Raw genomic sequence first — 25,945 nt, 5'->3', positions numbered from 1 at the left:
CTCATAAAGTCACCATTGATAAAATATATGCAATGTGGCCTTTCCTGTACAGCCTCAGCAGAGGGAAGTGCTTCATCTAAATCAAAGATGTATTGAGTTCTTATTGGAAAAACTGATTGAAATCTCAGAGAGAGAACAACTACAGACATTGAAGGCAACATTATGTGCTGACACTCACTGATCGTTTTATTGCTTATTCTTTTTTTGTATAATTGTAAATTTTATGCTGTACCAAATGTATTGTAGATGATTAACGATGACTAGGTGTACCTTTCAGAGTGCAACCATCCTTTACAAAAGATAGCAAGAAAAAAACGCATGATAAGAGAGCGTTAGCAACATTAGTTTTAGAATTGCTTCTACAATGACTGCTCCACGGGTCTCATCTGGACATCACCAACCTAGCAAAAAAAAGAACGGATATATCTGCTTCAATGGCTGACATATTCACCTGTGCAGGAGCAAGGGTTGAACACACACGATACAACAAAGACACACACATGTACGGAGACACACAGGCACACCTGCACATGCGGAGGGGCACTGAGGACGTAAGTGACAGCATCAGCAACATCTTTGGTGTCCAGCGGCTGAAAGAGCAGGGAGGACTGTGTCGAACTGTCTTGATAGTAATAATTCCTATCACAATTACGGTAGCGGTACCTTGTATTTGCCGGACGTTTTTTCAGTGTCGCCACTGTAGAGGCGAAGAACAAATTCAGTCTCGACACGGCCAGGGGAAATGCACTGCAAAGCCAAGGAATGCCTTATATTCACTGAATGATGCTGACTCTGCAAACATTTGATTTTTCTTTCTTCCAATGGGCAAACACCACAAGTTAATTGCCTCGTGCGCACGTTTTAAAGAAATAACACTGTTTTTTTCATAAAAAAATAAAAAATACTATCATCAATATCAGAGTCCTCATTGTGCTAAAAATTAATAGAAAGACCTAAAATAATCCATCAAGTCTCTCACTCCACAATACATTCATGCAAGTAATTAAGAAAGTACATTTTGTACGATCAGCACTATTGGGACATTTAGAGTGCATCCAGAAAGTATTCACTTTTCTCACATTTTGTTGTGTTGCAAACTTATTCCAAAATGAATACGTTTTTATTTTGTCCTCAAAATTCTACATACAATAACCCAAAATGACAATGTTTTTTTACTTTGCAAATTAATTAAATATAAAAAACAAAAAAATCACATGTACCTAAGTATTTACAGCCTTTGCGCAATGCTTTATTGATGCACCTTTGGCAGCAATTACAGCCTCAAGTATTTTTGAATACAATGCCATAAACTTGGCACATCTATCTTTGGGCAGTTTTGCCCATTCCTCTTTGAAGAACCTCTCAAGCTCCATCAGATTGGATGGGAAGCGTTGGTTTTCATCCAGGATGTCTCGGTACATTGCTGCATTCATCTTTCCCTCTATCCTAACTAGTTCCTGGCGCTAAAAACATCCCCAGAGCATGATACTGCCACCATCATGCTTCACTGTAGGGATGGTATTGGCCTGGTGATGAGCGGTGCCTGGTTTCAGACAAGATCATTTTGTTTTTCATGGTCTGAGAGTCTTTCAGGTGCATTTTGTATAACTTTTTTATTAAGAAATGTCTTCCGTCTGGTCCCTATACCATACAGGCCTGATTGGTGGATTGTTGCAGAGATGGTTGTTTTTCTGCAAGGCTCATCGGGTTCTTGGTCACCTCCCTGACTAGACTAAGATGAATGCAGCAATGTACAGAGACATCCTGGACAGAAATCAACACTTCCCATCCAATCTGATGGAGCTTGAGAAGTGCTGCTAAGAGAAATGGACTAGAGGCTGTAAATGCTGCCAAAGGTGCATCAACAAAGTGTTGCGCAAAGACTGTGAAAACCTTTGTACATGTGATTTTTAATTTCCTTTTTTTTTTAAAATAAATTTGCTATTTAAGAATTTTTTTTTGTTGACATTGTCATTATGGGGTATTGTGTGTAGAATTTTGAGGACAAACATTTATTTATTGCATTTTGGAATAAGGCTGTAACATAACAAAATATGGGGAAAGTGAGGAGCTGTGAATACTTTTCGGATGCACTGTATTCCTACCTAACCCGTAAGTGTTTGCCTACGCGAGTTTAGTCATGTGACCCGTTGCAAAGAGACAGGGGAACAACGGCGGACAATAAAGTGTGGGTGACTGCGTCCTACCGAGGTACGGATGTGGGAGTTGGCCTCACGCAGCTCACGCCTCAGAGCCTCCGTCAGCGCCGTCACTGCAAACTTGGTGGCGCAGTAGAAGTGCAAATCGGGATTGCTGAGAATATGATGACCGGACATGCTGCAACACACACATAACAATGAATAAAAACAGTATTGTAATTACAAAACACACAGGCAACTGCACGTCACGTCAAAGGAGTGAATTAACGTTCAATAAAATGTTTTATAAAGTTTTATATTTTTTTTTCTGAATACATTATTAAAAATATATTATATTTCATTATACCTTTCTATTTAAAGTACAATTACATTTGGAAAAAATATTCAAATCAAAGGGAAAACATTTTTTATCTATCCATTAACGATACTGATATATAACAAAAAGTTTGGCCGGGGGTGCGACTTATACTCAGGAGCGACTTGTGTGTGAATTTACTAACACATTACCGTAAAATATCAAATAATATTATTTAGCTCATTCACATAAGAGACTAGACGTATAAGATTTCATGGGATTTAGCGATTAGGAGTGACAGATTGTTTGGTAAACGTATAGCATGTTCTATATGTTATAGTTATTTGAGTGACTCTTACCATAATATGTTACGTTAACATACCAGGCACGTTCTCAGTTGGTTATTTATGCCTCATATAACGTACACTTATTCAGCCTGTTGTTCACTATTCTTTATTTTAAATTGCCTTTCAAATGTCTATTCTTGTTGTTGTGTTTTATCAAATAAATTTCCCCAAAAAATTAGACTTATACTCCAGTTCGACTTAATGGTTTTTTTCCTTCTTTATTATGCATTTTCGGCCGGTGCGACTTATACTCCGGAGCGACTTATACTCCGAAAAATACGGTACAATTAAATTTGGAAAAAATATTCAAAGGGAAAACATTTTTTATCTATCCATCTTAACTGTACTGATATATAACAAAAAGTAACCAAGTAAATAATAATTTTTTAAAATAATTTAAATAAAAGGAAAAAAAAAAACATTTTTATAAAATATCTTATACATTTTTAAAAACAATGTCCTGGAAACATAAGTTTTGAAGGTTCATTATTGGAGCATGCTAGTACCCGTTTATGTTGATAATATGCCCGTCGTCAACATTTCTGTCCTTCATGGACTGATAAGCCTCTTTTGAGCAAATGGACAAGGCGAGGACGTTCACCTGCAGATACAATATCATCAGTCATAAATCACACCATGCTTTGCGTCCTGGTTTGAACCTACGTCCAACATGTTCTTCCAGCCGGTGGTTCTGCCACTCAGCAGGGGTTCAGGATGAACTGTGCCTGCGTTGTTGATGCACACATCCACACCCTCATGCTGGGCTTTGATAGCCGAGAACATGGAAGCAATCTCCTCCTCGCTGGTCAGGTCGCACTTGAACGGCACCAGAACGCCACTGTGGCCTTCACTGCGACACTCGGCTGCCACGGCCTGTTTGACAAACAGGCTAGATGTCAGAGAGCGGAAGATATGTCCCTGACAAATACACAACGTGAATTGGATTGACCCAAAATGTGTCACACAGCTCAATGCGCTCTACGAAACACCTTAGGGCAGGTCTAATCAACATCCGGCCCGCCAAACATCACCCAGAGAGGTTTGATGAAACCATTCAAGCTAGGGTTGCAACAGCAAAGCATATGTGTCACAATGAAGCAGCAGTGGGTGAGTAGAAGAAGATGGCACTAGGGACCCTAAAAAAAAATCTAAATAAATCGAGAAAATCGGACTTTAACAGCGACTGGACAGCAAAGTATGAACGTAAAGAAATTGCTGACTTTGATGTATTTTGTATTCGTGTTAGTGTTTTTTTGGCTGTTTAACTCTGGCGATCAAAACTGGTTAAATACATATACTGGTTAAGTAATTAAACACCTTGGATTTAATTGTTTTAAAACCACTTGTGTGCAATGTTTGCTGTGTGTGTTAACACTAGGGGTGTAACGGTACACACAAATTTCAGTTTGGTACGTACCTCGGTTTAGAGGTCACGGTTTGGTTCATTTTAGGTACAGTAAGAAAACAACAAAATATAAATTTTTTGGTTATTTATTTACCAAATTTGTAAACAATGGCTTTATCCTTTTAACATTGGGAACACTTATAATTCTGCCCACGTTAATCAACATTAAACTGCCTCAAGTTGTTGCTCAGATTAAATAAAATGACAAAACTTTTCTTCTACATATAAAAAGTGCAACATTAAACAGTTTCAAGTCAACTCATCATGCTTAATTTATTACAGCATTTGGGAAGCCTGTAGTTGATTTTTACTATGTAAATGTTATTCAAAACTAGGCTGCTCCATTACTAATGATTAATGTAACTATAGCTGAAAAAATAGTACAATAGCAATAGGAGAGACTATTCATCCCTGAACACCATGGAGTTCATGTAGGCTTTATGATGCAGTTACATTATTATATCAACTATCAGAGACATAAACTCTTCATTTAACATAATGTCCTTTTTTGCTGCTTCAACATAGCTCAATCAACACAGAAAAAGGTAAAGTGAAATAACAGACAGACAGGGCTTTGCTCTCCGTAACACACACACACACACACACCGCAAAATGAGCTAACGTTACGCTAAAAGCTAATTAGCCTTCACCTCAAGCCAGGACTGCGAGCGAGCTGAGCTGCCGTTTACGTTTCTAGAACGTCAACGGGCTCATAGTGATGTTACTAGTAGTTGACTGGGAGGTGTTTATTATCATTTGGGGAGAGTCCGCTGCCTGATGCTTACCTGCTAAACACCTACCTGCTCATGACGACGCTGGCGCTCTGACTCCATGCGCTCTGAATACGGACTGCTGATTGGCTGTTACCGCTTTGTGTGTAACCAATCAGATGGTTGTGTGGGTGGGACAATGCTGGGTGCTGTGTAGAGTACTGACAGAGACAGGCAGAACGAAGCGGAGCAGCTTGTTAAGACTTTAGCTTAGGCGGCTACTTAATATGTTTGTGTGGAAACTCGTTCGGTACACCTCCGAACCGAACCATCCCGTACCGAAACGGTTCAATACAAATACACGTACCGTTACACCCCTAGTTAACACTAACCCTTCTATTTTCTTTATGTAACATACACAAAGGACGTCATACTTTTGTAATGTTTATATTATCAGTCTTACAAACTTAGATAAAGGAAGAAATGTAAAGAAATAAAACTGAGGAAGAAAAATAATTCAAAAGAAGGAACGTCAATCATCAACTAAACTTGCTAACTATCTGTCTAGCTCAGGGGTCGGCAACCCAAAATGTTGAAAGAGCCATATTGGACCACAAATACAAAAAATTAATCGGTCTGGAGCCGCAAAAAATTAAAAGACTTATATAAGTGTTATAATGATGGCAACACATGATATAAGTGTCTATATTAGCTATATTAGCCTACTATCAAAATTACTTTAAGTCTTATATAAGTGTTATAATGAAGACAACACATGATGTAAGTAGCTAATTAGTTGTATTAGCCTACTATCAAAATGACTATGTGTCGCAGGCTGATGCAAATATTCATTGACAGAAATGTTGAAATATAATATTTATTCTACACATTTTTACAACATTGGAAAACATGTGTAAAACTTTTCAGAGGTTGAGATAACTCCTGGAAATTACTGTCTTAGAATGGCCATAGGTATAGAAGTGTGTGTCCTAGTTAAAGGAAACGTTTTCTTCTAATGGATTTATTACAATCTTTGCAAGCTGGGTAAAGTTTGCTGTGGTCTGGAACAACATGGCTCACAAACAACTATCAGAAATGCAGCCAATATTACATATGGATGTGTCATGAGACATGCAAATATAAATTAAATAAACAGAGGACATAAGTAAAGGAAATTAAATTAGCTCAAATACACATACAATCAGGGCATAATGATGCAATATGTACATACAGCTAGCCTAAATAGCATGTTAGCATTGATTAGCTTGCAGTCATGCAGTGACCAAATATGCCTGATTAGCACCCCAACAAGTCAATAACGTCAACAAAGCTCACTTTTGTGCATTCACACACAGTATAAAACGTTTGGTGGAAAACATGTGACAAGGAGTGGCATAAAACACTTCTTTCTGTGGCAGTGTCGGAGAAAGTTATACATGTAAACAAACTGGTCAGTCACAGTCCACCCAACGGTGAGTTCAAGGGCCGCTGAAATTAGTAGGACAAAACGGCGCTCGCCAAATACTCTCATCAGTGAAGCATAAACACAAACATGTTAAACAGCGGGCTTTGTAACAATTAGGAAGGTTTGTGTCATGTTTGTCCTCCTACAGAAACCATATTACAACAAAAAACAGATCTTTCACCCCATTCTTTTTTCCATTTCCATGCATTTGTGAAAAAGCTCCATGAAGGCACCAGGGCACCACTAAAGAGCTGCATGTGGCTCTAGAGCCGCGAGTTGCTGACCCCCGGTCTAGCTGCACACGCTGGAAATGAGTAGCGAGGGCAGAATAATGAATTTATAGACAGTGCAGTCTAAAAGCTGATGGGGTTACTTTGTAAATAAGTAAACGCAGTCGGAAAGGAATATAACCTGCGGAGGCACTTTATAAGTAACATCCAAATGTTGATGTCCGGGCCCTGAGACCTTGGGCTCTTGAAACTGCTACTCTCTTCATTATGTAGTTGAATAGCCCTGCCTTAGGGTGTTTATGTGTGTTGGTACGTGCCTTTATAAGACTGACATTTGAGCATGACTGGTTGAAAAATATGGCCACTATTGAGGAAAGTGTCTTTGGGGGCTTGAGCAAGTGAGCATTCGTCAAATTATGATTGACTGTTAAACTTTGAACTGTTACTACCAGCACAGGGGTCTCCAAACTCTGGCTCACAGATAATTTTTTCTAAAAATAATATCACTTAAAAAACATTTTAAACAGTTGAATAGAAGAACTAAGAGGTTTAATCTAACAAGAACAAGTTGAATAGTTGACATGTACTAAAAATACAAAGCTGACATTCAATCAATACTGTCTATTGCATTGGTTTTGAAAATTAAAAAATATGAAAATATATCTTCCAAATCAAATCCATTTAGGCAGAATATTCTTGGTTGTTTTGTTCTTGTTTTATACATTGTATTTATTTATTACATTTTAGTATTTTCTATGTATTTGATTGATTGATTGAGACTTTTATTAGTAGATTGCACAGTGAAGTACATATTCCGTACAATTGACCACTAAATGGTAACACCCGAATAGGTTTTTCAACTTGTTTAAGTCGGGGTCCACTTAAATTGATTCATGATACAGATATATACTATCAGCAGTGACGTGCAGTCAGGAGAGGCAGGTGAGGCGGGGCCTCACGTGCCATCATGGAAAGAAAAAAAATGTAAAAGGAAAAAAAATAATTTAAATTGTTATATGTATCCAGTGATTATACTATAAAGTTATTTTCCATTTAACTTCACCAGTTTTAGATTATTTTTACTCAAAATCGCTGAATTTTCACATTTGCCGTTCAAATACTGAGAAGAGACTTGCTGTGATCAGCAGCCAGTTGAGGCACGTCACTCAGTTGAGCCTCACATGGATTGCGCAATGACTCGGCTAACTGCTGGCCTGCTGTGCAGTGAGACCGTATTGCTATATGAATTATATTATACATTTCCATAGTTTAGTTAGCTGAGGTATATAATGTACAGTGTATTTTGTCAACAACTGTATGTGTGTAACGTGTTTCTTGCGCTGAGCAATCATAAAACGGCTGCAAAGATGCACTGGCTGAGGCTCGCAGTAATCCCGCCTCCTGGTGGTGTTGTGCCGTATAATGCACCCCCGCCGTAGAATGCACCCCCTGACGGGAGTGTTATATCAACTAAAGCCCACACTTAAACTTTCCATGTGCAAGATTGAATCTATTTAAAAAAGTTATTTAATAAGAAGCCAAAAAGCGCAAAAACAATAATGTTCGTGTTGGAGGAGTTGTGAATGACTGCTGGGCCACAACATTAGGTACAGCTGCAGACTGCAGCACGGATTTCATATTTCAGTCATTCACAACTCCTCCAACACGAACATTATTGTTTTTGCACTTTTTGGCTTCTTATTAAATAACTTTTTTAAATAGATTCAATTTTGCACGTGGAAAGTTTAAGTGTGGGCTTTAGTTGATATAACACTCCCATCAGGGGGTGCATTCTACGGCGGGGGTGCATTATCAAGCACAACAGCGGCGCATGGACTTCATTTATAAGTAAAGGTAAGACCATAATAACGTTTTTTTTATTAAATGTCATTTTTTGTGTACTACAGTTTGTACGGTATGTGTAAAGTTAAAGGCCTACTGAAATGAATTTTTTTTATTTAAACGGGGATAGCAGATCCATTCTATGTGTCATACTTGATCATTTTGCGATATTGCCATATTTTTGCTGAAAGGATTTAGTAGAGAACATCGATGATAAAGTTCGCAACTTTTGGTCGCTGATAAAAAAAAGCCTTGCCTGTACCGGAAGTAGCGTGACGTCGCAGGTTGAAGGGCTCCTCACATTTCCCCATTGTTTACACCAGCAGCGAGAGCGATTCGGACCAAGAAAGCGACGATTACCCCATTAATTTGAGCGAGGATGAAAGATTCGTGGACGAGGAACATGAGACTGAAGGACTAGAGTGCAGTGCAGGACGTATCTTTTTTCGCTCTGAACGTAACTTAGGTAAAAGGGTTCATTGGATTCCACACTTTCTCCTGTTTCTATTGTGGATCACGGATTTGTATTTTAAACCACCACGGATACTATATCCTCTTGAAAATGAGAGTCGAGAACACGAAATGGACATTCACAGTGACTTTTATCTCCACGACAATACATCGGTGAAGCACTTTAGCTACGGAGCTAACGTGATAGCATCGGGCATAAATGCAGATAGAAACAAAAGAAATAAGCCCCTGACTGGAAGGATAGACAGAAGATCAACAATACTACTATCAGGAGACACCGAACCAAACACTGGACCTGTAACCACACGGTTAATGCTGTGCCGCCTGTCGAAGCCTAGCAATGCTGTTGCTAACGACGGCATTGAAGCTAACTTAGCTACGGGACCTCGTCAGAGCTATGATAAAAACATTAGCGCTCCACCTACGCCAGCCCTCATCTGCTCATCAACACCCGTGCTCACCTGCGTTCCAGCGATCGACGGCGCGACGAAGGACACAACCCGTTAACTGCTGCCAATCAAATGGTAAATAAGCTACTCTTTACCTATCCGGTAGAAGTTGGCTGTAGAGGCTACACTGGAGCGTCCACCCAGTGGCTCCTAAAGTCCCTCGGGATCAAAGGCTCCAATCTAAAGAAGGCCCTCAAATCCCTGGCAGAGGAGGCAGAACAAGGGAGCTTCTGGTTGTGGCTCAGAAGAAATGACAAGGCGTGGGGAAAGCAAGGCGCGTAGACAGGGGTTAGTAGGGAGGCTTCCCTGCTGCCATGTTATGGTATGCGGTCAGGCCCACGCTAGACTCAGGGAGATGGACGTCCCTGCCATGCATAGTCCCTTGGGACTCATTCCATATACACAACAGCAATAACACCGGGGTTAGAATGTGGGTACAGTATGGATCTTCTAGCTGGCTGCAGGGGGCGGCAGGGAGACGTCCCTGTCGCTGCTCCACCACCCAGAGATGTTCCGGGATTAAAGGAGCGAAACATCCGTGAAGGGTGGCTCCCGGCTGATGACCCTGCAGCCAGCACCACATGGCACTGTCGGAAGTGCGTCAGGCAGTAATGCCCTGCAAGTGATAACCTGTGCTTACATCTATCTAGGGTTCATATGTTTGTAAATCTGACTGTGATGAAGTCAGTGCCTCACCAGCCATGAACCTCAAAGCATGTCACTGACTATCAGATATATACTATCATCATAATACAGTCATCACACAAGATAATCATCATCAGAGTATATACATTGAATTATTTACATTATATACAACCCGGGGTGTGGGATGGGGGGGGGGGGGGGGGGGGGTGTTAGGCTTGGTTGTTATCATCACTTCAGTCATCAACAATTGCATCATCAGAGAAATGGACATTGAAACAGTGTAGGTCTGACTTGGTAGGATATGTACAGCAAGTAGTGGACATAGAGAGAGAGAGTATAATACATTTTTGCACTTATTTAAGGTATACTTGCAATGGTAGTATTTTATTCATCCTGCTGTGTTAAAATGTACATGTGACACTTTGATTGATTGATTGAAACTTTTATTAGTAGATTGCACAGTACAGTACATATTCCGTACAATTGACCACTAAATGGTAACACCCGAATAAGTTTTTCAACTTGTTTAAGTCGGGGTCCACACTGCTTTGCACTATTATTTTAAATTGTATCTTATGTCTGTACTGCAATTTGGCCAAAGCTGGTTTTAAATGTGTTATTAATGATTAAACTGAACTAAACCGAAGCATTAATTTAGCCAACCACCCAGGGTTTCTGCAGGTATCCACAAATCCAATCTAAGGCTTTTTAATGCCTTTTTAACTTAAAACGAAGTTAATGCCCATGTCCTAGTGCAGATCGTTAGAGCAGACAATTGTCCCTCTACAGAAAATTGTAAGCACTTAATGATATTGTTAAATAGTTGAAAAATGTACATTAACTGTGGCCAAATGATGCACACATGTAATTATAAAATATAATAAGCCTTTTAAACGCAGTAAACATAATTTTCAGTACTGTGGTATTGTTACCATTGAAATTGGAAGGTCAACAACTTAAAGGTGCTCTTTGCAATTCACATGTAAAAATACCTAAGTGTTTATTGTCTATTGTGAGCGAACTGTGGTGCTGAATTTCCCCCCGGGATCAATAAAGTACTTTCTATTCTTTTCTATTCAACTTCTTTACAGAAAATGTTTTTTAAGCAACAATTAAAACAAGAACACCACCTTGGTGGTGTTCTTGTTTTCTTGTTTTGTTTGCAAATAATCAAATAGTTTCTTTTACAACTTCGTTATCTCTTAAAAGCGACACATATATTACCAAATATCTTTTGGCATAATAATTTGAGAGTTGTAAAGAAAAGACGTCCGTACAAACCTTTAATTTCTCAAAGTCCCTCGCACAGCCCACCACTGTCATACCGAATTTGACCAACTCTTTAGCAATGGCCGCCCCGATTCCAACCGAGGCTCCGGTGACGAGAGCAACTCTGCCCCTCCAACGTTCCATCACTTCTTTAATTTTTTTTAATTTTTTTTTTACAAGGAATGCTACTATCTGTTTTTTGGAAAATTCCTGGCAGAACTGGGCCACTTATCAGAGAGCCCACATATAAACACAGACGCGCCCATTTCCTCTTTAATCATTGTCGAAACGGCTGAGCACTCGACCAAAGTAATTACATTCCATTGAAGGGAGGCGGATCTTTAGGAGCCATTGAAAAACCCGGTATTATAAATTTTGTTTTTAAATGTTTTATCAAGGACACAATTGATAGCAGTCATAAGACAAGATGTGGGTCGGAGTAATTTATATTGACGCAAATATTACACAAATTGTGGAAAGCAGCAGAAAGCAGAATCGAAGCAGATCCTCCAGGTTCTGTAACAGCTTCTTCCCTCAGGCTGTAAGACTCTTGAACGCATCATAATTATCCCCTAAATTCCCCCCAAAATGGATTAACTCGCTGGAATAAAAAATACAATATAACATCCATCCATAAACGTGGATGCATATGAAAAAGTGCAATATATTTATCTGTACAGTAATCTATTTATTTATTTATATATGCACCTTATGGCTTTTTTATCCTGCACTACCATGAGCTAATGCAACGAAATGTCGTTCTTATCTGTACTGTAAAGTTCAAATTTGAATGACAATAAAAAGGAAGTCTATAAAGTCTAAATAAATGTATTCACAATATCGTCTATAATTTTGTTTTTTTGTTGTTGTAAACATTCCACAAAGTAGTGCCATTGTTCTGTTACAACTAAAAGTTGTAAACTCTTGTTGTTGAAGTGTGTTGTGCTTATTGCTTGTCATTTAATTAACATTACTACATGTGTATTTGTCGCCGTCATGTGGTCAGGGCAGTTACTACATCTTTGAGAAGTGTGTATTTTGAATCAAACTTTATTGACCAGAAGTTGCATCAGCCAAGCAGAGAAATCTACGGTGCCAGCACGTACTTTATGGTGTTTCTTTTCGAATAAATACTGCATATATCTTTTGTTTAAAAGATAATGTATCATAAGTTGAACTTTGAAACTTGGTTTTTGTCTAAAATATTTCGAGCTAAATTTAAGATTTTTGATGTATAATGAGCTCTTTGTCATGCTCATTAGCGATAATTTGCAATGTCATCTAGGATGGCGTCGTAGTACAAATTCACTTTAGTTTCCCTTCTCATGCCTTGTAAGGTAGCATTACAGCTGGGCTGCAACTAACGATTAATTTGATAATCGATTAATCTGTCGATTATTACTTCGATTAATCGATTAATAATCGGATAAAGGAGACAAACTACATTTCTATCCTATCCAGTATTTTATTGGAGAAAAAAAACAGCATACTGGCACATACTTATTTTGATTGTTTCTCAGCTGTTTGTAAATGTTGCAGTTTATAAATAAAGGTTTATTTAAAAAAAATAAAATAAAAACCTCTGCGCATGCGAATAGCATAAATCCAACGAATCGATGACTAAATTAATCGGCAACTATTTTAATAATCGATTTTAATCAATTAGTTGTTGCAGCCCTAATTACAGCATATATATGAATACATTTGCATAACATATGTATATATTGACTGTATTGTTTGTCTTTTTAGTTTCACCCTTTTGAATGTCAATAAACCTGCTGACAACGCTCATCGGTCTCCAGAGTCGTGACGTAAGAAAGGTGTTAAACATAACCATGCTTTGACATGACATCACTATTTAGAATTTTCCCTCACCTAAAAAAACGTTGTAGCACAGAAGCATTTAACAATAGTGAACAAATATATGCAAATAAGTAAGAATAAAATGTACTTATTGATATAAAAAGGCGGATCGGTGCGGCATCTTCAGTAATGCGGACGCTGTATCGATCCGTTGTGGTGACGAAGGAGTTGAGCCGGAAGGCAAAGCTCTCAATTTACCGGTCGATCTATGTTCCCATCCTCACCTATGGTCATGAGCTTTGGGTTATGACCGAAAGGACAAGATCACGGGTACAAGCGGCCGAAATGAGTTTCCTCTGCCGGGTGGCGGGGCTCTCCCTTAGAGATAGGGTGAGAAGCTGTCATCCGGGAGGAGCTCAAAGTAAAGCCGCTGCTCCTCCACATCTAGAGGAGCCAGATGAGGTGGTTCGGGCATCTGGTCAGGATGCCACCCAAACGCCTCCCTAGGGAGGTGTTCAGGGCACATCCGACCGGTAGGAGGCCACGGGTAAGACCCAGGACACATTGGGTAGACTATGTCTCCCGGCTGGCCTGGGAACGCCTCGGGATCCCCCGGGAAGAGCTGGACCAAGTGGCTTGGGAGAGAAAAGTCTGGGCTTCCCTGCTTAGGCTGCTGCCCCCGCGACCCGACCTTGGATAAGCGGAAGAAGATGGATGGATGGATATAAAAAGTATAAATACAACTGGAATAAAAAAAATAGGACGTTTAAATGTGTATGTGGATGTATATATGCTTGAATGACTGTACATGTCAGAAAAGTGAATGCCTTTTATCGTCACTATACACAGGTACAATGAGATTAAAAGCAACTCCAGTATCAGTGCGACAATCTACAAATATGCAAAAACATAGGAAGGAAAGAAAAATAAAAAGTGCAAAAGGAGGTAAGGTGCACAGTCCAGTCCTGAGAACGAATGTTCTGAATGTGTTGTTTAAAAATTATACTATATACATAAGCATTCAGACTGTGTAAATAGAAAAACTCATATAAAAATTATTTATATATACATATTTTTTTCTATAAAACAAATATTAGTTCCAATACTTCAGTTGCCAGTCAGATGGGCAATGCCTATGCTGTACCTGCATGTGCATAAAGAACGGCTCCCAAACTAATGGCTCACAAATGTGAATCGGTTCTCATCGTTCACTTAAAGGGGCCCAGCTGCCATCCATCCATTTTCTACCGCTTGTCCCTTTTGGGGTCGCGGGGGGTGCTGGAGCCTATTTCAGTTGCACAAGTCGCCACTTCAAATCGTGCGGTGCAACCCTATTAAAAAGCGAGATGTAATTTTTGATGTCACGCTAAAATAAATCACTGCAACATCCCAATTCGTTTGTTAATGAGCCAATCAATTGATTCAGTTTATTGGTGCATTTCACAGCCCTCCAGTCTTTGAGTAGATACATTAGCATTTAACAATACAAAAAAATGCTTTATTAAATTCAAAGAACACAAACTAAGAATCAAGAGAAGATAGTTAATTTGTGTTCTAATCATAATTAGCATGTTTTAAATTTACTTTTGTATCACTTCCACAGCGTCCATTGCAATGACGTCATCTGGCAAGTTCCAATCACTACTTTCCTTACTGAGGAGTTGTCTTGCGTTTATCTCCTCTCTCATTGCCTTCTTCGGACTACCACATGTTTGTGCGAATGACATTAAGACCGATTATGTTGTGTTTTAACGCATTGTCGAAAACAAATGATAGTAGGAAGGATTAAACCAATTTCAACTAATAACTCCTTGTTGCTATGGACATCTTGGCGGAAACTGGAGTGCAGGACTTGGCGCAGGAAGACGCCGCATGTCCCAAGCAACTCTCTTGAAGGAGCAGGGCAAAGGCAGGCTGGTCTTGCCTCGGCGTCATCTCCGAGAGGTCCAACCTGGCTTCAGTCCATTGTGCGCCATCTAATGAAGATAATATGACGAAGAGGAATGAGTTCTATGGTCTCAGCCAAGTTTGGAATGGTGTGCACGCTGGACAGCACCGTGCTGGCCTCCACAGCCAAGAACTTGCTGGGGGACATGGACATTTGGGAGGAAGCTCCTCTGCGGTTCTGCGCTTTGGCCCAGAAGATGCTGTCCACCTGCTCCTCCAAGCTGAGTGTGTCATCAGACGCTTTGTCGGACCAGGCCGAGTACTGCTCTGAGCCTTGAGAGGACAGGAGGCGTTTGGATGCTTGAGGACACGCGTGATAATGGACATGAGGAGCCAATCGTTCAAGGAGTGGAGACAAAACAAACAGTTAGCTACAAAATGTGTACTCCGGCAAATCTGGTATTGGATGTTAGGTGGAAACAACAGGTTTGGTTTCAAGTGTGGAGTTAAAGATCACACGGATAAACGCTAAAATGAAAACTCACAGGGATGAAATCAAAACTGTCCATCAGGGGGCGCCCATCAAAAGGACATCCTGCCATCTAGGACACAGACAAGCATCAATAAGTTGAGGCAACAAGTGAGAGCTAATAGAAGACCATAGAAAGAAGACCGACCGTGTTGGGTTACGCCAAAGGAGGCGGTGGGCTAAGGTCGCAACGCTGCACCGTCGGCGGGGGGCACGGCGAGTAATGGCGCCTCTTCCTGCCGCTGTACGAGGAAGTGAAAGTCTTAGGGCAGCCATCTTGCAGGTAGCCCTCGTGCTCCACTTTCCTCCTCATGGTGGAGTTCCAGTGGCTTTTGATGGCGTTGTCCGTCCTGGTGCAACAAAACTTGTTACATTTTTTCCTTGTTTCATTCACTGTGACATATCTTTTCAGTTTTTTACACATTAAACACAATGGTTTTACATTACAGTACTCACAAGTAGTTTTACAAAACCAATGTAGTTTACTAATAGCAGACAGACAGGAAATGGATGGAAACTAGGGCTGGGCGATATATCGATATACTCGATATATCGCAGGTTTGTCTCTGTGCGATATAGAAAATGACTATATCGTGATATTCGAGTATACGTTCTCACGCAGTAGCTTTTAGCTGCAGGCATTACACTACAGGCTTTTTTCACTCTTGTCTCTCCTTCTCACAGACAGCAAGCGCACCTTCTTACATACGTATACGCCCTCGCAGAGCAGAGAGGTAGCGGCATGGGTAACGTTAGCTGTGGTGCGAGTGGTAATACGAGAGAAAGAAGGTGCGAATCTGGTAACAAATGAAGGAAGAATTAATTCCCAAGAAAAACAGCACGCGGTCCATCGTCTGGCGGTGGTTTGGCTTCAAGTGGGAATATGTCGAACAGACAACCGTAATTTGTCAAGTGTGGGGCAAAAGCGTTGCTACAAAAAGTAGCAATACTGCTAATATGTAGCATCATTTGAAAAGTCACACGCTAGAGAATGAAGGGTGCTTACTCCGCATGTCAACATCTCCGTTCGGTGCCACACCAACAAAATGCTGAGGCAACCATTTCCACATCAACACCGTATGAAAAAAATAGTCAACAAGAGAAGGAGATAACGTCCACAGTAACCTACCACATGGCGATTTGATTTCCTATTATGCAGCTCATTTTTATTTGGCAGTTATTAAAATATCTTGTGTGACGTGCACAAAAGTGCACTTTATTTGTTTTAAACTATTGTAGAGGCGTTTTGTACAAAAAGTGCACTTTAATTTAGTGTGGTTTTGATATGTCATCTTAGTGACATCATGCACAAAAGTGCACTCATAGCTTGTTTTAAAATGTCTCTTGACAATTTTGCCCTTTCTGTTTTGAAATGACATGAATGTTTGTGCCACTGCTTAATAACTGTTTAAAAATACAGTTTTGGTCAATTGACTTAGTTGTGATTTCCCTCTGTGCATGAAAGTTTAAAATGAGCATATATTAATGCAGTATGGACAAGAATGTTTTAATGTAGACTCATAGAATCATCATACTGCTGTGATTATATGCCTCAAGTGTTAATTCAAGGCTAAGGCAAAATATTGCGATATATATCGCGACATGGCTTAAAAATATTGAGATATTAAATGGTAAATGGGTTGTGCTTGTATAGCGCTTTTCTACCTTTCTAAGGAACTCAAAGCGCTTTGACACTATTTACACATTCACCCATTCACACATACGCATTCACACACTGATGGCCATATCGCCCAGCCCTACTCTAATATATCTTTTCAGTTTTTTACACATTAAACACAATGGTTTTACATTACAGTACTCGCAAGTTGTTTTACAAAACCATTGTAGTTTACTAATAGCAGACAGACAGGAAATGGATGGAAACCACGTTTTCCTGGCTGAGTTGGCAATAAAGAGGCTTCAATTATCTAGAAGGAGTACAGATCTTCAATGACACTGGATGAACAACCGGGATAGGTGAAGGGCACTTGGATGTTTGCACCCACTGTAGTTGTACACCATATCTCAATGTGCTTATGTATAATGTACGGTCGGACGGTAATAATCTGTTGAGTTGTACTACTCAAACAGATTGGCGGAAGCGTTGCCCATCTCAGAAAGATACAAAAGCAGAGTTGCGAGCGTAGTTCTGATGGCTATACCGTGATAGCCAATAACCTACCATAATTTCCGACAATCAACAAGTTACCCATCAGGTTAGACCCATCCAGATTGGATGAAGGAGGCAGTATTGAAGGTACACCGAGGCGAAATAGTTCCACCAAAGTTGTTGCAAAATGTTTGGCAAAGACAAACTCGAATGCAAAGAACTAGCACTGAAGTGCAACCGTGTTTACTGTGTGAAAATATAGAACCAAAGTCAGAGCTGCGACAAGCCATGACCGCATGCAACTAAATATGAGGCTCAATGAAGGTACTCCCAATCTTAATTATGTTTTTGACTGTTTTGAGCAGTGGAGATGTGGGTGCCCTGCAACTGAAATACCACTACTCTTGCTTAACACCTCTGTATCACAGAGAGAAGGAACATGTTACAACCAAGAACACAGAAAAAGTCCAGTCATCCCATTAAATTGAAGTCTACCTTTTGGTGTTCTCTGAACTTCTTACCTATGTAATTAAGAAACAACAATGATGAGCCTGTTTTGTTTTGACTTGGTAAGGCTTTAGAAGGAAATACTTGAACAATTTGGAACAGATATATGTTGCACAAAAGAACAGAGCGTTACACACAGTCCACAGTACACAGGATTTCTCTCCACAGCTCCGAGTGTCAGTGCTCACTGAAGCTCATGAATTCAATTATTTATGCTTACATGTGGAAATAATAATAATAAATAAAATAATAATAAGAAGAATCTGGGTATTATCTTCGACCCAACTTTCTCGTTTGAGTCACACGTCAAGAGTGTTACTAAAACGGCCTTCTTTCATCTCCGTAATGTCGCTAAAATTCGTTCCATTTTGTCCACTAGCGACGCTGAGATCATTATTCATGCGTTCGTTACGTCTCGATTACCGTAACGTATTATTTTCAGGTGTCCCTATGTCTAGCATTAAGAGATTACAGTTGGTACAAAATGCGGCTGCTAGACTTTTGACAAGAACAAGAAAGTTGGATCATATTACGCCTATACTGGCTCACCTGCACTGGCTTCCTGTGCACTTAAGATGTGACTTTAAGGTTTTACTACTTACGTATAAAATACTACACGGTCTAGCTCCATCCCATCTTGCCGATTGTATTGTACCATATGTCATACTTGCCAACCCTCCTGGTTTTACCGGGAGACTCCTGGTATTCAGCGCCTCTCCCGATAACCTCCCGGCAGAAATTTTCTCCCGACAAACTCCCGGAATTCAGCCGGAGCTGGAGGCCACGCCCCCTCCAGCTCAATGCGGACCTGAGTGGGGACAGCCTGTTCTCACGTCCGCTTTCCCACAATATAAACAGCTTGCCTGCCCAATGACGTCATAACATCTACGGCTTTTAGAGAGTAGAGTGCACAACTGCGCACACAACAAGGAGACGAAGCAGAAGAATGGAGGCGGCACTATTCTGCACTTTTTAATTGTGTTAAAAGTGAGCCCTTTGTTATAGGCAGCATCCACAACAGTGAGGCTGTTGGAGTCACTGTAAGTGAGGTGCTGCAGGCAATATCCCAGCTAGCTGATAATAAAGCCAGTGGCCCTGATCATATAACTGCAGAACACCCGAAACATGCAAGCCCCAGAGTAGCGGTCCTGCTTTCCATCTGTTTTACAGGCCTGATGTCACACGGGCTGCTGCCTGACTCCATGATGGCTGTCACTCTGGTGCCGGTCATCAAGGACAAGGCAGGTAAGGTGGGAAGCATGGAGAATTACAGGCCTATTGCACTTGCAAGCATAATTTCTAAAGTTATAGAGAGAATTTTATTAGACCGCTTAAGCGTTTTTCTTACCACTGCTGACAATCAGTTTGGTTTTAAAACTAAGCATGGTACTGACCTTTGTATCTATGCATTGAAAGAAGTGATTGATATGTATAAAGGTAAGAACTCCTCAGTTTTAGTTGGCTATATTGACGCATCGAAAGCCTTTGATAGAGTCAACCATCAGAAACTGTTTTTAAAACTGAAAGAGAGGGGCGTGCCTGATAGTATCATCAGAATTCTGTCATATTGGTATGCTAATCAGAGCATGCAGATCAGATGGGGCGGTAAATGCTCAGCAACATTTAAGGTTGGGAACGAGGTACGCCAGGGGGGAATTCTCTCCCCTGCCCTCTTCAATCTGTATATGAATGACCTATCTGTACAGCTCAATACATGTAGAACCGGATGTGTACATGGCAATACTGTGGTCAATCATTTTATGTATGCGGATGATTTAGCCGTCCTGTCTCCTAGCTGTGCTGGCTTCCAACAGCTGCTGAATATATGTACAGATTATGGTTTAAAATATGATGTGAAATATAATGCCAAAAAGAGTGTCATCATGATATGTAGAACAAGAGAGGACAAGGACCTCTCTTTTCCTTCATTCTATCTGTCAGGACAGGTGCTGAGTGTGTGTGATAAAACTAAGTATCTGGGGCACATCATTACTGATCTATTGGGTGATGATGATGACCTATACAGACAGCGGCGTATGCTGTATGCCCAAGTCAACATGCTGAGAAAGAAATGTTATTATTGTACATATGATGTAAAGATAAACTTATTCAGAGCCTATTGCACTCCTCTGTATACTGCCCCCCTGTGGGTAAAGTATAAGCAGAAAAGCATACAGAAACTGCAGGTTGCTTATAATGACTGTATGAGGCTTCTCCTGGGAATTCCAAGAAGATCCAGTGCAAGCCAGATGTTTGTTAGTGTTGGGGTGCCCACTTTTTCAGCGTTGCTACGCAACATTATGTATAAGTTTATGTGTAGGGTATCTGAGTCTGAAAATGACATAATCTCTGTGTTAACGAACTCTGGCCACAGTTCTGTTAAGTACTCATCTGGACTGTGGAATCATTGGCACACATGTTTGTATGTCAGAAACGGACATTTGGGTTTTATGTTTTTATTTATTTTTATGTTTTATTTTTAATGTATGTTTTATTGTTTTGTTTTTAATGTATTGTATTCTGTTTTTATATGTTTAAATGGATCTTAAGGTCTGCAATAAAGATTGATGAATATGTACAGCAATTTACCTAATTTTTCCCCACTCACATCAACTCATTTTATATTTTTCTACAATAAACTATGCCAAAAAACTCATAACAGACATATCTTTTTTTGATAGAAACAAAAAGAACAGGGCGTCACACACAGTCCACAGTACACTCATACTTGCCAACCCTCCCGATTTTCCCGAGAGATTCCCGAATTTCAGTGCCCCTCCCGAAAATCTCCCGGGGCAACCATTCTTTCGAATTTCTCCAGATTTCCACCCGGACAACAATATTGGGGGCGTGCCTTAAAGGCACTGCCTTTAGCGTCCTCCCTCACCTGAAAAGAAGACTATTATATATGTCTCCATTATCCATAGGTTTATCTATGACCCATAAAGTAGGCAGGCACGGAGCTATTTCTCAGCGTGTGTTTATTACAGCCGGCACGTTAATACACTGACACACAACATCCGGATTCCCATCATGCATTGCTTCAAAACTACGGCAAGTAGTAATGTCCAAAAACATAACAGAGACGAAGCAAGAAGAACGAAGAAGAGACAAGGCGACGACGAGTAAGAAGAAGTACGCTTGCAAGTTCCAAAATGATTGGAAAAAATAATTTCAGTTCATAAAGTACTATCCATCTATCTATCATCCACGACAGCTCGAAGGGGAAGGGGTATGCTGCCTGCACATTTTGTAGATCAGACTTCTCCATTGAACACGTACAGTATATATATATATATATATATATATATATAAGAAATACTTGAAAATATATACACCCCCCCACCCCGCTATCCCCTCCAGCACCCCACCTCAACCCTGCCCGCATCTCCCGAATTCGGAGGTCTCAAGGTTGGCAAGTATGCAGTACACAGGATTTCTCTCCACTACAGAATAAAGTAAGAAATAATGCACACTCATATTAATGCCACAGCGGCACACAAGATGTCAACATAGACACGCAGCGGACACGAGACCAGGAAACCCTGTAATAACTGCCGCTAGCCTTAAGCTAATCCACACATACAAGTCCGGTTTTTACAACAATTTAACAAACAGAAAGTTCTGGAATTTAACCCGCATGTTTAACAGCACGTCACAAGACAGTGTGCATTCTTATAAAATACTTTAAGAGCGACAACCAAAAAGCTTATAAAAAAATAAAGGGAGAGACTTAAACATGACTTACCAGCTCCGAGCGTCAGTGCTCACTGAAGCTGCTCACACAGGTGCGACGCCAAATGACCCCCCAGGGAAACAAAAAGGTATGTAACGGAAAATAATAGAGTGGAACCTATCTCAGCTGCATTCAGGCGGAAGGCAGGGTACACCCTGGACTAGTCGCCACCTCATCATGTAAAACATTTTTCAGAACACACACATTATACAAAAATACATGATAAAATAAATAAGAAAACGGGAGCTCTATATTGGGAGTTTAAGTACCTATATGAACATTGCGCACTCACGTCGCCATTTTGTATTGATTACTGCAGCTGTGCACTGGATTCATTCACAAATACTAACTACAACTCGCAAACACTTTAGAGTTAGGCTCCACCATCAGAATGTGTACTTAAATTTATAAAGATCACATAGATATCATTCAGTGAGTTGATTCACCAAAACTAACCTGTTAAACAGGAGGAAAAAGCACACAGAACGTTTCAGTTATTCACAGACTGGTCGCTCTCATCAGAATGACAAGTAGCTTCCGGTCTGCAGGTAATAGCATTCAATTGGGAAGAAACGCCCTACTGCCCCCTACTGACCGATGTGGATACTGATAAATGTGGAATGACAGCTCCAAAAACGAATTCAAACCACAAAATAAAATAAATAAATCAACACAAAAATGTGGGTGTCAACAGCATCATCGTTTTCACAGCTTTTTGGTTGTTAGAGGTAGAGAGTGTTTTAATGTAGAGTTCTAAATCTTTTTTAAAAGGCACAAAAAACAGGTCGGTTATTGAGAAACTTACACTTATGAATATAAAACTTAGCCAATAGTATAATGAGGTTGCAAAGGTTAAATTCATTTTCAAATTTGTTTTCATACAGTGTAAATCCAAATAGCACATCTTTAAAACAAAGCACACATTTGTCATGATCGTCCAGGATGACGCGACAGATGCCCTGCCGTAGTGATCGAGTGCTTTCACAAGTCCAAAACAGGTGGTAAACAGTGTCTGGATGCATGTCACATAAGGTGAATTAGCTTATGTGCTAGTTTGTTTCTTTGCCGGCTTGGGACGTCACCATGTTTATCGGGAGTAAAACAGGACAGGTGGAGGATGAAAATGGCCGCAGGAGTTATTTAGAATGCCTGTCAGCCTCCTGGAGGCCAAATGAGAGAGGGGCAGTTTCGACTTCTGCCGTGGACACTCCCAGGCGAGTGGACGACGTGACGTGATGACATCCACAGGCACTTAAAGGACAAGCACTGAAGCAGGCAGGATGGCCGCGAGTTGTTGGAAAGGACGACTTGACTCCGTTTTTGACTACAGGACACCAAAATTCATAGTGGCCAAAAACAAAAAAGTTGGAATTTTGTACAGACTCATCCAGTTATCTATCATCGGTTATCTGATAGGGTAAGTGAGACCTCTTTGAACTTTTATTCAATGCGTCTGTCCACTATCGCTTGAATCGATAAAGTCTAGTTTATTTGAATCGACAATACACAAAACTTAACTGGGAGTGTGAGGTAGTGTCTTTATTTTTTTTTAAAGTGCCAGTGTATAGAAGTTTAAAGAAGTATCACAATTCGATGTACAATTGATTTCACCACCATTATTGTTTTGAAATCTTAACTACAAGGCAACAAGAAAAAATGGAGCCAAGAAAACCGTAAACAATATTGAAAATCACAATTTAAGATGGTGGACAATAAAAGACAAACAAGAAAAATTAAATTGCAATTAAGTTGGTAGACTAACGGTACCAAGCAAATATTTGGAGACAATATTTCATGCCAATAAATGACAAGCATCCAAACTTTTGAATCAAAACTATTATGCACTTACAGTCCAAATAATTAAAAAATAATTTTATTGACTAATCTTATCTAATACAGTGCCTATATTTATGTATTTGTAGCATTAGCAATAGTATTCCATTGATTGTACCATATTTAATCTATACTATGAATGTATACCTTTTACACTCTCATATGTAACTTTTTAAATCATTCCTAATGCTGCTTGTGCATTTTTTTTTCTTTTTTGCCTTTTTTTTTGTTTTCATGTACTATAGTTTGCATATGTAGTGCTTAAATGTATACGTGTTTGTTTGAATATGCAGTTGACATAATTTACTTTACGGTATAGAGATGTCCGATAATGTCTTTTTTGCCGATATCCGATATTCTTATATTGTCCAACTCTTAATTACCGATTCCGATATCAACCGATACCGATATATACAGTCGTGGAATTAACACATTATTATGCCTAATTTTGTTGTGATGCCCCGCTGGATGCATTAAACAATATAACAAGATTTTCCAAAATAAATCAACTCAAGTTATGGAAAGAAATGCCAACATGCCATATTTATTATTGAAGTCACAAAGTGCATTATTTTTTTTAACATGCCTCAAAACAGCAGCTTGGAATTTGGGACATGCTCTCCCTGAGAGAGCATGAGGAGGTTGAGGTGGGCGGGGTTGGGGGGGGCGGGTTGAGGTGGAGTGGGTAGTAGGGGGTGTATATTGTAGCGTCCCGGAAGAGTTAGTGCTGCAAGGGGTTCTGGGTATTTGTTCTGTTGTGTTTATGTCGTGTTACGGTGCAGATGTTCTCCCGAAATGTGTTTGTCATTCTTGTTTGGTGTGGGTTCACAGTGTGGCGCATATTTGTAACAGTGTTAAAGTTGTTTATACGCCCACCCTCAGTGTGACCTGTATGGCTGTTGACCAAGTATGAATTGCATTCACTTGTGTGCGTGAAAAGCCGTAGATATTATGTGATTGGGCCGGCACGCAAAGGAAGTGCCTTTAAGGTTAATTGGCGGTCTGTACTTATCCCTACGTCCGTGCACACAGCGGCGTTTAAAAAGTCATACATTTTACTTTTTGAAACCGATACCGATCATTTTGAAACAGATACCGATAATTTTTGATATTACATTTTAAAGCATTTATGCAAAGGCAGTGCCTTTAAGGTTTATTGGCGCTCTGTACTTCTCCCTACGTCCGTGTACCACTACGTACAGCGGCGTTTTAAAAAGTCATACATTTTGCTTTTTGAAACCGATATCGATAATTTCCCATATTACATTTTAAAGCATTTATTGGCCGATAATATCGGCAGCCCGATATTATCGGACATCTCTACTTTACGGGATTAAAAAAGTCTATCTTGAATGACGCTAGTAAATTAATGTTGACGCTTGCCATTAGATGAGGATTAAAATGCAAATGATTCCTTCCAGGTGGGTTTTTTTACGCAAGAAAGGCTACCAGGAGACAGACGAGGCCATCCAGAGCTCGGTCATCACGAAACTGAAGGGCGTCTCAGTGACCAACACCACAGAGTCAGGTGTGTTGGTGTGGGGGCCGGAGGACTACGTCATCCCACCACAGGTGAAAACCGACACACTCCCAGAGCGGCGCTAACATGAGCGTCAGGGTTAAACATACCTCATATACTTTTTGTTGTTTGCATGCAGGGTGAAGACGCTCTATTTGTTGTAACCAATTTCTTTGAGACGCCCAATCAGAAGCTAGGATACTGTGCTGAGGTGAGTATAATGCATAAGCAGTATAATGCAGCAATGTTGTTTTTGTATGTATTGTAAGCATCAGTCTATCAAATCCATTTTACTATACTGGTTGACTTTTATCTTCCATCTTGTTTCGTATTGTGCTGAGCAGCACAGGTTTGATGTCTCCTATGGTTATCTTTACATTTATCCTTAGAATGATGTCAATCCAAAGCAAAGCAAATAAAAAAAACACGTATGTCTTTAACATATTCACTGAGCTAATATTTGGTGACAACTCACAGGATGTTTGACTTTTTAAGCATATTTTTCCCAGAAAATGTCTCATAGGAAATATCATTTAAAATAATCAGTTCCAGTGTACAACACCCAAAATCAGTGAAGTTGGCACGTGGTGTAAATCATAAATAAAAACAGAATACAATGATTTGCAAATCCTTTTCAACTTATATTCAATTGAATAGACTGCAAAGACAAGATATTTAATGTTTCAATTGAGAAACCTTTTTTGAAAAATAATCATTAACTTACAATTTAATGG

The 25,945-nt window shown here is 39.9% G+C and overlaps 3 protein-coding genes across 11 annotated transcripts in view; 1 reads left to right on the top strand and 2 right to left on the bottom strand.

Annotated features, from left to right (window-relative positions):
* Positions 1-182: 182 nt before the first annotated feature.
* Positions 183-11,591, bottom strand: LOC133658232 (dehydrogenase/reductase SDR family member 11-like). Its single transcript, XM_062060027.1, has 7 exons — positions 11,300-11,591; positions 3,465-3,674; positions 3,308-3,402; positions 2,208-2,337; positions 664-747; positions 525-590; positions 183-401 (listed from the first exon to the last, which is right to left on the bottom strand). Exons 1-7 carry the CDS (start codon positions 11,429-11,431, stop codon positions 360-362), a joined length of 759 nt encoding a protein of 252 aa, XP_061916011.1. The 5' UTR covers positions 11,432-11,591; the 3' UTR covers positions 183-359.
* Positions 11,592-14,263: 2,672 nt separating this feature from the next.
* The window catches only part of LOC133658229 (myb-related protein A-like), a 71,245-nt gene continuing 59,563 nt past the window's right edge, over positions 14,264-25,945 (bottom strand). Inside the window, exons 1-5 of one of the 8 annotated variants that reach the window (XR_009827423.1) lie at positions 22,316-22,372; positions 21,872-21,899; positions 15,655-15,856; positions 15,523-15,579; positions 14,264-15,337 (exon numbers count right to left, since the gene is read on the bottom strand). Coding sequence is in view for 4 of the 8 variants with exons in the window: in XM_062060021.1 (XP_061916005.1) it covers positions 15,048-15,311; positions 15,523-15,579 (321 nt within the window). In the remaining 4 variants the exon portion in view is untranslated. Of the gene's footprint in view, positions 15,338-15,522; positions 15,580-15,654; positions 16,472-21,871; positions 21,921-22,315; positions 22,401-25,945 lie in introns of those variants that run through there. The other 7 variants (XR_009827422.1, XM_062060021.1, XM_062060023.1 and 4 more) reach the window with 7 other exon arrangements.
* The window catches only part of LOC133658228 (P2X purinoceptor 5-like), a 14,310-nt gene continuing 11,276 nt past the window's right edge, over positions 22,912-25,945 (top strand). Inside the window, exons 1-3 of one of the 2 annotated variants that reach the window (XM_062060019.1) lie at positions 22,912-23,276; positions 25,114-25,264; positions 25,351-25,422. In XM_062060019.1, coding sequence (XP_061916003.1) covers positions 23,140-23,276; positions 25,114-25,264; positions 25,351-25,422 — 360 coding nt within the window. In that variant the 5' untranslated portion in view covers positions 22,912-23,139. The remainder of the gene's footprint in view (positions 23,277-25,113; positions 25,265-25,350; positions 25,423-25,945) is intronic. The other variant, XM_062060018.1, reaches the window with a different exon arrangement.

The sequence above is a fragment of the Entelurus aequoreus genome, linkage group LG10 (genome assembly GCF_033978785.1).
Source record: "Entelurus aequoreus isolate RoL-2023_Sb linkage group LG10, RoL_Eaeq_v1.1, whole genome shotgun sequence".
Taxonomy (NCBI): domain Eukaryota; kingdom Metazoa; phylum Chordata; class Actinopteri; order Syngnathiformes; family Syngnathidae; genus Entelurus; species Entelurus aequoreus.
Note: the sequence above shows the minus strand (reverse complement) of the source record. Positions and strands in the feature narration are given on the sequence as shown.

What these genes read in the sequence shown, in the direction of transcription:
- LOC133658232 (XM_062060027.1), bottom strand. Translation starts at nt 11,431, where the DNA reads ATGGAACGTTGGAGGGGCAGAGTTGCTCTCGTCACCGGAGCCTCGGTT. An exon ending in AAACGTCCGGCAAATACAAG is followed by an intron (nt 591 to 663) that starts GTACCGCTACCG and finishes CTGCTCTTTCAG; the next exon opens with CCGCTGGACACCAAAGATGT. An exon ending in GTGCCCCTCCGCATGTGCAG is followed by an intron (nt 402 to 524) that starts GTGTGCCTGTGT and finishes TTTTTTTGCTAG; the next exon opens with GTTGGTGATGTCCAGATGAG.